The following is a 13,221-nucleotide window of genomic DNA, read 5'->3' on the forward strand; positions in this document are numbered from 1 at the left end:
AGGGGTCAGCAAACTTTTTCAGCAGGGGGCCGGTCTACTGTCCCTCAGACCTTGTGGGGGCCGGACTATATATTTTTTTGGGGGGGGGGAAATGAACGAATTCCTATGCCCCACAAATAACCCAGAGATGCATTTTAAATAAAAGCACACATTCTACTCATGTAAAAGCACCAGGCAGGCCCCAAAAATGCAGTGGTACCTCGGGTTAAGTACTTAATTCGTTCCAGAGGTCTGTACTTAACCTGAAACTGTTCTTAACCTGAAGCACCACTTTAGCTAATGGGGCCTCCTGCTGCCGCTGGAGCACGATTTCTGTTCTCAGCCTGAAGCAAAGTTCTTAACCTGAGATACTATTTCTGGGTTAGCAGAGTCTGCAACCTGAAGCGTATGTAACCTGAGGTACCACTGTAACCCAGAGATGCATTTTAAATAAAAGGACACATTCTACTCATGTAAAAACACGCTGATACCCGGACCGTCCATGGGCCGGATTTAGAAGGGGATTGGGCCGGATCCGGCCCCCGGGCCTTAGTTTGCCTACCCATGATCTAGCCCAACATCCTTTTCTCACAGATATCTATGGGAAACTCACAAACAAGACCCGTTCCAGGCCAAAGTCTAGTCCAGCATTCTGTTCTCACAGTGGCCAACAGGATGCCTGTGTGGGAAGCCAGCAAGTGGGACCTGAGCACAAGAGAACTCTCACAATCCTGGATAGCTCAGTTGGTTAGAGCGAGGTGCTGATAATGCCAGGGTTGCAGGTTCAGTCCCCGTAAGGGACAAGCTGCGTATTCCTGCATTGCAGGCGGCTGGACTAAAGTATCCTCAGGGTTCTTTCCAGCTCCACTATTCTGTGAGTGTTTGATTCCTCTCCTGTAGTTTCCAGCAACTGGTATTTAGAAGTATTATTGCCTCTGATAAAGGTAAAGGTAAAGGGGACCCCTGGCCATTAGGTCCAGTCATGGCCGACTCTGGGGTTGTGGCGCTCATCTCGCCTTATTGGCCAAGGGAGCCGGCGTACAGCTTCTGGGTCATGTGGCCAGCATGACTAAGCTGCTTCTGGCGAACCAGAGCAGCGCACGGAAACGCCGTTTACCTTGCTGCCAGAGTGGTACCTATTTATCTACTTGCACTTTGACGTGCTTTCAATCTGCTAGGTTGGCAGGAGCAGGGACCGAGCAACGGGAGCTCACTCCGTCGCAGGGATTCGAACCGCCAACCTTCTGATCGGCATGTCCTAGGCTGCGTTGTTTAACCCACAGTGCCACCCGCAGAGAGTATTTTCCTCCAATAATTTGTCTAATCCCCTCCTAAAGCTGCCTAAGACAAAAGCTGTTAGCAAAATAAAGTCATAAAACAATTAAATACACATACACACAAGCGCAGAACAATTACGGTAACTGAAGCAGCAGCAAGCTAAAATCAGTTTCAATAAGACCAAAAATAAAAGTTTCAGGGACTTTAATGGTATAAAATGTAACCCAGCAGCAATTAAAAACGGGCTGAATAATCGAGGTTTCTAAGGCTCGTTTAAATATCAAGGCAATTCAAAACAGAAATTTATGGAAAAGTGGGATAGATATATGTTCAAAAATACAGTAAAGGTTTGCTATCTATGCTAGCATTCAATTGACGTTGGAGAGAGACTGAGCTGAGAAATAAGAGCAAGGGTACATATTGATATAGGAATGTATTAGATAAAATGTAAAGAAAAATACAATAATAAGAGTATATTCCTTTGTAAAAAAGGAATATACAACGGGATAGACAGGAAGTCCAAAGTGTTGGTACATATATGATTTTGGAATAGTTTTTTGTCCTTTTTCCCCTTTAGGTATATAAACTTTGTATATAAACTTCATATACATGCTGAAAATTATAATAAGCCTTGTGATGTAATATGATAATGTTTACTGATGTAACATAAGAATGTTAATAAATAAATAAAACTCCATATATATATAGATATATAGATATATGGCAGGACCAACCCATGAGGCTGCGTCTTCAAATAGGCATTCCCTCTGAGTGAGAGAAAAGGGGTGAATGTGTCTTTTAAAAAGCTGCTTGCCACCTGAACTTTTATGTATTAAAATAATTTATATTGAAATCTGCTGCCTGATTAATTGGGAGCAGGTTTTGAAATCTTTTTAACTGAATGAATTTACAGTACACTGCTTAACAAGCTTCACAGCCCTAATGATTTTTGCTGTTGGGTGTATCTGCTGTGGTAGCTCAGTCAGTAGAGCATGAGGCTCATAATCTCAGGGTTGTGGGTTCAAGTCCCACCTTGGGCAAATGATCCCTGCACTGCAGGGGGTTGGACTAGATGACCCTCAGGGTCCCTTCCAACTCCACAATTTTATACATCTATGATTCTATGGCTGTTGGATCATAGCTGTCCATCTCGTTCCTTGGGAGTCACACTTTCAACTAAAGAAAAGCACTTTCCCAGTCTTTGAGAGGCTAGACAAGTAAGTTTTGGTTTCATACCTAGGATTTAAGTGGTGTTCATTTGGTTCACATGTGTACACCTCCGCTGTCAGAATAAATGTATGCCAGTGACGATATTCTTCTTGAATTTGAACTATTTATTAACTCGCGTTGTTTCCGGCTTTCAAGTTGTAATCTTTAAAGCAGTTTAAAAACCAGGACTAGAAACATGCTCTTTTTTTCCTCTCTCGGAAAAACATGAGAATACTTGGCGTGTTACTCTCTGTGTGCAAATATCGCGTTTGCGTGCTTTCACAGCTCTGGGTGGTGAGGAGAAAGAATGTACTCTCTTCCCCCACCCCAGCCCTCCACCTTCCTGGGAAATTACAGACTGTTTTTTAGTTCATGAAGTTTCTGGTTGGTCTGGTTTTTTTGTTTCTAATCCTGGGTGTGTTTGTAAAATATATTCTTTGCCTGCAGGTGCTTCTGGCATATTGCATTTGGATGAATTTGGCAAGCAATGATCTTGATAAATGATACGAGCCATTGGGAGCAGGAACAGAGGAAGCCAAGCTGATCCATCAGTAGGTATTTCTGTTGTCGTCTTACTCAGAGTCGAAGCCGAGAAACTAGAACCTGGCTTTCCGATTTCCATTGGGGAGGCAGACTAGACCTTAAGAGGCCCAGATCAAGAAATCTTGAGTGCTCCAGAAACAAAAGCCCCAGGTACTATCTGGACCGAGACAGGATCAGAACTCTGTAGTAAGGAAGCTACAATTAGAATTTTGGAGAGAATGAAATACAGGCTTTGAGGATCCAGAAAAACCAATCCAGAAACATTCTTTGGCTTAGCCTGAGCAGGTTGTTGAATACAGAAAAGTTATAGAAATTCCAGCTCTTGCAGTGATTTACAGCTGCCAGGGACTACATGGAGGCTCAGAAGAGCGCAGGATTTCCTTCCGCTGCCCCTCGCCTCTGAACCCATGGAGAGCCTCAACAATTTCTGCCGCCTCTGCGGCGCGGTGCTTCGCGGCAACCACCGGCGATGGCTCTTCAGCCGCAGTGGGGGCGGCTCGCGCCCTGACCTGCAGGTGGTGCTGTCCTACGTCCTCAGCCGGGAGCCTCCCCAGCGCGGTGATGGGCGGGGGGAGTTCTTGTGTGGGAAATGCGCCCAGGCCTTGGGGCGGGTGTACCGTTTTGACACCGTCATCGCCCGGGTGCAAGCCCTCTCCATCGACCGCCTCCAGCGCCTGCTCTCAGAGAAGGATCAACTGGCTCGCACCCTCCGCCACATCCACGCGCAGCGGTTCCCGGAGGATGCCGGCGCCACCTTCTCCTACGTGGGCCAAGAGATCTCCGCCAGCATCGCGGATCTGCCCCACGTGCGCTACCAGCGCCTCCTGCAGGACGACATGGCCCTCTCTCAGTATGAGTGCTGGGCCGGGGACGCCGACGGCAGCAGCCCGGGGACGCCCTGCCGGTCGCGGCAGTGCCGCAGCTGCCACGGGCTCCGGGTGGAGGATTCGGATTACGAGTGGGTGTGCCGGACCCCGAGGCGGCTGGGGGTGCTGTCTCCCGGCTTCCCCCTCTGCCGGGACAAGTCGCAGAGCATGCCCACGGTCCACCGCGCCGGATCCCGTGCCTCGCTCCGCTCGCAGAGCTTGGGAGACGCCGAGTCTTGCTCGATGCTGTCATTGGACACTCTGCACACTCTGCCAGAGTCAGACGTGGCCTGGGAGGCTCTGAGGGCACTGAGGGGCATCGAGAGGAAACAGCTGCGGGTGCCGGCGGGCAGCAAGATCCCAGTGCTGGCCAGGAACAGGCATGTGCCCACTCCTCGGAGGGAGAGCCCCTTGGGGGAGGAGGCATTTGAAGAGATGGTGGATGAGTTCCTGCCGCTGGAGCCGAAGGTAAGAGGCAGAAAGAGGCAAGCAGGTGAGGTCTTCTCTGAGGATCTATGCTTAAATCACTCCTGCTCAAGGATCCATGCAGCAAAACTGCTTTAATGGTGTAGCATATTTCTGAGCTAAGCTGTCAGGGAGCCAGGCCGCAAAAAATCACACTGAGTACATGAAGTTAACTCTTTATTAAAAGAAAGAAGGCCTGCTCAGGGGAGCCAGGCCTAATGAGCGCAGCAATTCTTCTTGGTAGATCTTGGCCCCATGAGGCCAAGATTAGATATTCCCGCCTTCCCACAGCTGCTTAAGTTTCCTTCTCTCCTGGGTCCTTCCCAAGCAATCTGAGACTCTGCCGTCTTCCCTGTCTGTGCTCCTCTCTCTTCATACCTCTTCGGGTCCTGGGAGACTGTAGGGAGAGGACCTTGTCACAGCAGGAGCGGGGAGACCTCCTGGACTCTTCACCAGCCTGCCTCATCTCTGCCTCTTGCCTCCTCTTCTGATTCCGCTTCTGCTTCCGGACTGCTCTCTGCTACAGACTCTCCCTGCTCACTAAACCCTGTTGCCTTTTCAGCTTCCAACCCTCCTCTTCCTAGTCTGCTCCCTCTTCTTGCTCTGACCACTCTTCATCATCCCACCACCTCTCCCTGGGCTCTAAGACTTCTTCCCTTGGGGGTCTCCCAACTGGTACCTCCCAGCATTCCTCTGCATCCAGCCAGACTATGGCATAAGCCATGGTTTGTTTAGCCCAAGTGTTGTGTGTATGGACGTCAGATTTAACCATGGTTTGTTTGATACCAGAAACCACAACATGCAGCTGTAGTTTGTTATTGGCGCATGAACCGCCTAAACATCCACCAAACTAAAGAGGTAGAACCAGCTGAGGGGAAAACAAAACAAAAGGAAATAAACCAGGGGTCAGCAAACTTCCAGCAGAGGGCCGGTCTACTCTCCCTCAGACCTTGTGGGGCGCCAGACTATATATTATATATGTTTTAAAATGAATGAATTCCTATGCCCCACAAATAACTCAGAGATGTGTTTTAAATCCAGTGGTACCTCGGGTTAAGTACTTAATTCGTTCTGGAAGCCAATTCTTAACCTGAAACTGTTCTTAACCTGAAGCACCACTTTAGCTAATGGGGCCTCCTGCTGCCGCCACACAATTTCTGTTCTCATCCTGAAGCAAAGTTCTTAACCCGAGGTACTATTTCTGGGTTAGCGGAGTCTGTAACCTGAAGCGTATGTAACCCGAGGTACCACTGTAAAAGCACACATTCTACTCATCTAAAAACACCAGGCAGGCGCCACAAATAACCCAGAGATGCATTTTAAATAAAAGCACACATTCTCCTCATGTAAAAACACGCTGATTCCCGGACTGTCCACGGGCTGGATTTAGGAGGCGATTGGGCCGGATCCTGCCCCCGGGCCTTAGTTTGCCTACCCATGAAATAAACCATACTTTGTCTGCTCGTTTCTGAGATAACCCAGGAACTGTTGAAGCAAACCATGGTGTATGCTAGGTCCAAATTCCCATCCAGCCACGGCTGACCTTGGGCCAGATGCTTCCTCTCCGCCGAACCAACCTTGCCAGGGTTCTTGTGTGGTTCAAATGGAGACGGGAAGAGCAATGCACGCTGCCTTCAACTCCTTGGAGGAGCCTAGAAGTTAAGAGGCGGTTTCTGGTGGGAAAATGCGGCGAGAGTATCCAACACAAAAGCAGCCTGTCTGCTTGATTCTGGCCCCGAAACTTGTGGTTTTATTCCTCCCTTGCCCCATGGGACCCTAAGTAGGAGGCACACCGCTGGGTGAGGCCTGGCAAGCCCTCTCACCCGCATAGATCTTGCCACCCAGGAATCCTCCCGGTCTAACCCTGTTTTCTTTCCCTTAGTTCCAGGCTCAGCAGATGCTGCGCCAGGATGTCCAAGGGGCATATGAGAACCTGAAGCAGCGCCTTGAGGCTGCCGAAGAAGAACTCAGGAGCTTTCAGGAGAAGCTGGGAGAGGACGTGAAGCCGGTAGAGCCATTTTGTTTTGGGGCAGGGGAGGGCAAGCTGGCCAGGGGGGCCTTTGCTTCGCTCCCAAATTGCAAGCTGCGCATAGGGAGCTCTGGAGCCTTCTGTCAAGTCAGACCTTGGCATCATCTAGCTCAGGATTGTCTGCACTGGCCGGCAGCTGCTTTTGTTAGCTGTTGTTGTCCCTGTAGGACCGCCTAGAAGAGCTGGGAGCTGGGGGCCCTGTTATACAGTGGTTCCGCTCCTTCCTCCAGGGCCGTGTCCAGAAAGTGGTGGTGGGGGATGAGTGTTCAGACCCCTGGACTCTCACTTGTGGGGTGCCTCAGGGTTCCGTCCTCTCCCCCATGCTTTTCAACAGCTACATGCAGCCGCTGGGAGAGATCATCAGGGGGTTTGGGCTGGGTGTTCATCAGTATGCGGATGATACCCAGCTCTACCTCTCTTTCAAATCAGAACCAGTGAAGGCAGTGAAGGTCCTGTGTGAGTGTCTGGAGGTGGTTGGAGGATGGATGGCGGCTAACAGACTGAGGTTGAATCCTAACAAGACAGAAGTACTGTTTTGGGGGGACAGGAGGTGGGCAGGTGTGGAGGACTCCCTGCTCCTGAATGGGGTAACTGTGCCCCTGAAGGACCAGGTGCGCAGCCTGGGGGTCATTCTGGACTCATAGCTGTCCATGGAGGCGCAGGTCAATTCTGTGTCCAGGGCAGCTCCTTATCAGCTCTATCTGGTACGCAGGCTGAGACCCTACATGCCCAGAGACTGTCTCGCCAGAGTGGTGCATGCTCTAGTTACTTCTCGCTTGGACTACTGCAATGCGCTCTATGTGGGGCTACCTTTGAAGGTGACCCGGAAACTACAACTAATCCAGAATGCAGCAGCTAGACTGGTGACTGAGAGCGGCCACCGAGACCATATAACACTGGTCCTGAAAGACCTACATTGGCTCCCAGTACATTTCCGAGCACAGTTCAAAGTGTCGGTGTTGACCTTTAAAGCCCTAAACGGCCTCAGCCCAGTATACCTGAAGGAGCGTCTCCATCATTCAGCCCGGACACTGAGGTCCTCCTCCGAGGGCCTTTTGGCAGTTCCCTCCCTGCGAGAAGCGAAGTTACAGGGAACCAAGCAGAGGGTCTTCTCGGTAGTGGCACCCGCCCTGTGGAACACCCTCCCACCAGATGTCAAAGAGAAAAATAACTACCAAACTTTTAGAAGACATCTGAAGGCAGCCCTGTTTAGGGAAGCTTTTAACGTTTAATAGGTTATTGTATTTTAGTGTTTTATTGGAAGCTGCCCAGAGTGGCTGGGGAAACCCAGCCAGATGGGTGGGGTATAAAAAATAAATTATTATTATTAATTATTATTTGTTAGACAGGAACCTCTCCCAGGCTGCCTGGAGACGCCGGGGCTTGAACCTGGGACCTTGTTCATGCAAAGCAGATGTTCCACCACTGAGCTATGGCGCTTGTAACATTCTCTTACCAACTAAGGGGGTGTCAACTGCGCTGGGCACCTTTGGGAAGAAGGGTGGGATATAATTGAATAATAAAAAGGCTATAATAAGGAATAATAAAAACGCTATAATAATAATAATAAGGCTATAATAAGGAATAATAAAAAGGATTCCAGAGAGGAATCCCTAAGATGTTTGGGTGTTGCTTTGAACGCCTCCTTCCAGCAACTCCTGAAGCCAAGCTGGTGTCAAACATCTTGTTCTGCTTTCCTTTTGATCGCATCAGAGAAGTCGAGAAGAGGGTCTTGTCATCTGGGCAGCCAAGGACCTCCAGAGACGTGGCCCAGCCTTGCACCCTGGGGAGGTGACTTGGGTGCTGCAAAAACAACACATGAGGCAGCAGTTACATATTACCAGTCTCTGCAGCCACAGCAGGCGCTGTGATTCTCCAGCGGTTTGAATTCACCCCTGGAGGCGCACTCCATTGTCTCTTGAGACAGACGGATCCCAACCCCTCCAAAGAAATATTATTGTAACAACTGCAGGGACGTGGATGGCGCTGTGGTCTAAACTACTGAGCCTCTTGGGCTTGCCGGTCGGAAGGTTGGCGGTTCGAATCCCACGACGGGGTGAGCTCCCGTTGCTCTGTCCCAGATCCTGCCAACCTAGCAGTTTGAAAGCACGCCATTTCAAGTAGATAAATAGGTACCACTGTGGCGGGAAGGTAAGCGGCGTTTCCTTGCGCTCTGGTTTCCATCATGGTGTCCTGTTGCGCCAGAAGCAGTTTAGTCATGCTGGCCACATGACCCAGAAAGCTGTCTGTGGACAAACACCAGTTCCCTTGGCCTGAAAGTGAGATGAGCACCACAACCCCATAGTCTCCTTTGACTGGATTTAACCGTCCAGGAGTCCTTTACCATTTTACCTTTACCTATTATAACAACTATTACGGAGTTCTCTTCTCAGGACAGCCCTGAGCAAGTGGTGGTTTGATATTGGAGGGCAGAGTTCTGCATGCCCCCTAAGCTAGGCCATTGCTCCTGTGTCTGGTGGAGGCAGTGAAGGGCTCTGCCCCATCTCTAGTGTTGAAGAAAGAATGTACTGCCAGCCTGGCTGGCATATGGGAAAGTGGGTGGGGATCACCTTCTTTTTATTTTCCCTTGGGTAGCAAAATGTCTGATCGTAGTAGCTCAGTGATGGAGCATCTGCATTGCATTACGAAGGCCCCAGTCCCTGGTGTTTCCAGGTCAGGCTGGGCAAAGCTGCTGCCTGAAAAACTGGACAACTGCTGCCGGTCAGAGTTGACAGTACTGAGTTGAATAGACTTGGTGAAAAGCACTCAGTTCTGACTTGGTGAAAAGCAGGTTGCCAAGTCTTGGTTTAGCACTGCCTCTTGATGTTAGGACCTGGTCACTGTTTCCTTTTTGCTCCCTTCCCTGCCCTCTTGGGCCTACCTCAGAATTTGTCCAAAACTGTTTTGTTTTGTTCCCCAATATTAGGAGGCTGGGATTTCACCGGAGGTGAAGGCTGCCAGTAGCCAAGAGCGGCTGATTCAGCGGCTGGCAAGGTGTCTGCAGAGCAAGGAAAAGGCCTTACAGGTGAGGAGAGAGGGGAAAAAAACCTTGGCATCCCATGCTGTGATAGAGTGGCCCATCCGAATCTCTCAAACGAGTGAAAAGGATGAATCGGAGGTGCAGGCTTCCCATGGAGGTATCCGGTCAGCCACAGTGAGAACAGGAAACTGGCTGGGCCTAATCCTGCAGGGCTATTCTTACGCAGAATGGGGAACCTGACTGGGACTGCTGTTTTTTTGTCACAACCCCTAATACCTTTTCCTGCATGGGTCTCCTCAGACTCTATTGGTGGTTCTCTGCTAGCTTTCTCTGAGTGGCCCTGTGGTCTAAACTACTGAGCTTCTTGAGCTCTCGGAAGGTCGGCGGTTCGAATCCCTGCGACGGAGTGAGCTGCTGTTGCTCTGTCCCAGCTCCTGCCAACCTAGCAGTTCAAAAGCACACCAGTACAGGTAGATAAATAGGTACCACTGCAGCAGGAAGGTAAATGGTGTTTCCGTGCGCTCTGGCTTCCGTCACTGTGTCCCGTTGTGCCAGAAGTGATTTAGTCCTGCTGGCCACATGACCAGGAAAACTGTCTGTGGACAAATGCCTGCTCCCTAGGCCTGAAAGCAAGATGAGCGCCACAACCCCATAGTCGCCTTTGACTGGACTTAACCGTCCAGGGGTCCTTTACCTTTTTTACTGATACCTTTCTTTGGGTGCCGCCCTCTAGAGACATTCAAAGGACAGCAGTGCAAGAACAGGGCTTTTGAGGGGATTAGTCCTGTATTTGTGGAACATTCCATTTTTATGGCAAAGACCTTTTTAGTCTCTGAGGCATTTTTGCGCTGATGTGCTGTTTCAGTGGCATACACACACACACACACACACACACACACACACACCAAAGTTGCTTCACCTTGTTCTTCTTGAGTTGTGGGAGAGAGGTGGGGTTTTTTTGGCATGAACTTTTGAAGTAGCAGTGAGGAACTTAAGTGGCCCTCCATTCTTCTCTGAGTGGCCCTCAGGACTCTCCTCAGACCAATGCTCCTCCCCAGCCCTGATCTCCCTTGAGTGATTTTCCCCCTTGCTGGAATGTCTCATTGACCTTTTATAAGGACTCTTGCATGCCAAATTGAGAATAGAGAGGGACTGAGTCTTGGAAGAGCTTCAGAAGCTGGATTTCTGCCTGTTTTGAGAACCAAAGTTGCCCCGGTTCAAATTCTCCCCCTGCCGTGACGCTTGCTGAGCTTGCCTGAGCCAGTGGTGTGCTCTCGGCCTAACCTACCTCACAGGGTTGTTGTGAGGATTAAAATGTGCATAATTTTGTGTGCTGCTTTGAGCTCCCTGGAATAAGGATGGGTTAAGATTTCAGAAACTATTTTTTCCCCAAAGGTAACTGAGGCATAGGCACCTCTCCCCTTCCAATACCTCAAATGGCAATGGGCAGGACATGGTGGCTTTTGTAGTAAGGTTAAAGCTTACTGGGAAATGATATATAATGAATTGAAAAAGATGTTTAAAATGACATTTGTAAACAAACAACAACCCAGAAGCCTTCCTTTTGGGAATTACAGTGGTACCTCAGGTTAAGTACTTAATTCGTTTCAGAGGTCTGTTCTTAACCTGAAACTGTTCTTAACCTGAAGCGCCACTTTAGCTAATGGGGCCTCCTGCTGCCGCCACGCAATTTCTGTTCTCATCCTGAAGCAAAGTTCTTAACCTGAGGTAATATTTCTGGGTTAGCGGAGTCTGTAACCTGAAGCGTATGTAACCCGAGGTACCACTGTATAGGGACACAACTACCCAGACTGTATAGAAATTTATTCATGTATGTGACTACAGCGGCAAGAATGTTACTTGCCCCAAAATGGAAAGAAGTCCCAGCAAAAGAAGAATGGATACGAAAACTTGTGGAATATGCAGAAATGGCAAAACTTACTGAAAAAATAAGAAATCAAGATAGCAAACTTTTTATAAAAGAATGGAAATGGTTTATTGAATATTTACAAACAAACTGTAAACAAATAAGAGTGTCGGCAGGATTATTGTAATAACCTGCAGTTTTATAAGAGTATATATTTAAAGTAGATGAATAAATGAGCAAATGAAGTTAATTTGGATATGCAGAAAATATTAAAAATAGTTTTAAGGAACCCCAGAAAGAGGGAGAAGGAAGTCGAGCTTTGAAATATTAAAATGATTGTAACATTAGAGAAATGTATAAACCTGAAAAGCATAAATAAAATAAAATAAAAAGCAGCATAGAAGTTAAAATGATTGCAAAGTTATTGAAATGTATAAAATTGAAGATTAAAAATAAAATAATTTTATAAAGCTCTCTCTCTCTCGTTCTCTCTGTCATCCTCTTTCTCTTCCACAGGACTGTCTTCTCCTCTTGCAGTCTCTTGGCCCTCCGGGGGTCAAGCCCTCCATGCTGGAAGCCCAGATAAAAAAAATGGCCCATCGCCTGAAGGAGAGAGACCAGGCCTTAGAGGTAACGGGAGTGCATGGAGCCAGAAATAGGACCCTGATCACTGAGGATCCCGATCCACACATCCAATTTCCGCTTTAACAGCCATGGAGAATCCTGGGAACTTTAGTTTTAAGGGTGCTTGGGATTGGAGGTCTATGCGGTGAGCACCATTAACCAGCTACATCTCCCAGGACTCTTTGGGGGAAAGTAGTGACTGTTAAAGTGGCGTGAGAGTGTTTTAAATGCACATGCGAACCATGAAAGCTTGCACCGTAATAAATTTGTTAGGCCACAACCCCACCATCTATTCAAAGCACATGTAACACACTTGGCTTCACTCAAAGAATCTTGGGTACTGCAGTTACCCCCTCACAGAGAAATAATTCCCAGCACCCTAAACAAACGACAGTTCATTCCAGGATTGTTCCAGGATTAAATTTCTGTTTAACCTGCTTTAAATGTATGGATCAGTATGACATGGTTTTTGCTGCTTTGGAACTTGGGAATCAAAACTCCTTGCTGATCTATTGCCAGTCCTCCGGGGATCTACCAATAGTTGTTGTTGTTGTTGTTGTTAATTGAGTTTATATACCACCCTATACCCGGAGGAAGCGGGTGGCACGGTGGGTTAAACCACAGAGCCGAAGATTTGCCGATCAGAAGGTCGGCTGTTCGAATCCCCATGACGTGGTGAGCTCCCGTTCCTCGGTCCCTGCTCCTGCCAACCTAGCAGTTCGAAAGCACATCAAAGTGCAAGTAGATAAATAGGTACCGCTCTGGCGGGAAGGTAAACGGCGTTTCCATGCACTGCTCTGGTTCGCCAGAAGCGGCTTAGTCATGCAGGCCACATGACCCGGAAGCTGTCGGTGGACAAGCGCTGGATCCTTCGGCCTATAGAGTGAGATGAGCGCGCAACCCCAGAGTTGTCCATGACTGGGCCTATTAGTCAGGGGTATCTTTACCTTTATACCTGGAGGTCTCTGGGTGGTTCATAGAAAAGATCACAACATATATATTCAGAATAACCCAATAGCACCCCCCCCCCGAAAAGAGCCACATTTAAAAATGGTATACAGTGGAAGCTTGGGTTGTGGACATGATCTGTGCAGGTTGCACATTCGCAAGCCGCGTCTACGCGCGTGCGGATTGCGATTCGGCGCTTCTGTGCATGTGCAAAGCGCGATTTAGTTCCGGTACTTCCGGGTTTTGGCAGTCTGCAACCTGAAAAAACGCAACCTGAAGCGGATGCAACATGAGGTATGACTGCACAGTGGTACCTCAGGTTACATATGCTTCCGGTTACAGACTCCGCTAACCCAGAAATAGTGCTTCAGGTTAAGAACTTTGCTTCAGGATGAGAACAGAAATCGTGCTCCGGCGGCGCAGCGGCAGCAGG

The 13,221-nt window shown here is 48.7% G+C and overlaps 1 protein-coding gene across 6 annotated transcripts in view; it reads left to right on the top strand.

Moving 5' to 3' along the window:
* Nucleotides 1-13,221, top strand: part of LOC310701294 (uncharacterized protein) — a 29,555-nt gene that overhangs the window by 3,374 nt on the left and 12,960 nt on the right. For all 6 annotated transcript variants that reach the window (XR_014522981.1, XR_014522982.1, XR_014522983.1 and 3 more), the window contains exons 2-5: nt 2,914-4,343; nt 6,223-6,348; nt 9,296-9,394; nt 11,733-11,846. Coding sequence is in view for 3 of the 6 variants with exons in the window: in XM_083491973.1 (XP_083348099.1) it covers nt 3,417-4,343; nt 6,223-6,348; nt 9,296-9,394; nt 11,733-11,846 (1,266 nt within the window). In the remaining 3 variants the exon portion in view is untranslated. The remainder of the gene's footprint in view (nt 1-2,913; nt 4,344-6,222; nt 6,349-9,295; nt 9,395-11,732; nt 11,847-13,221) is intronic.

This window comes from Podarcis liolepis, assembly GCF_965112155.1.
Source record: "Podarcis liolepis genome assembly, chromosome: 2".
NCBI classification, from domain to species: Eukaryota; Metazoa; Chordata; class Lepidosauria; order Squamata; family Lacertidae; genus Podarcis; species Podarcis liolepis.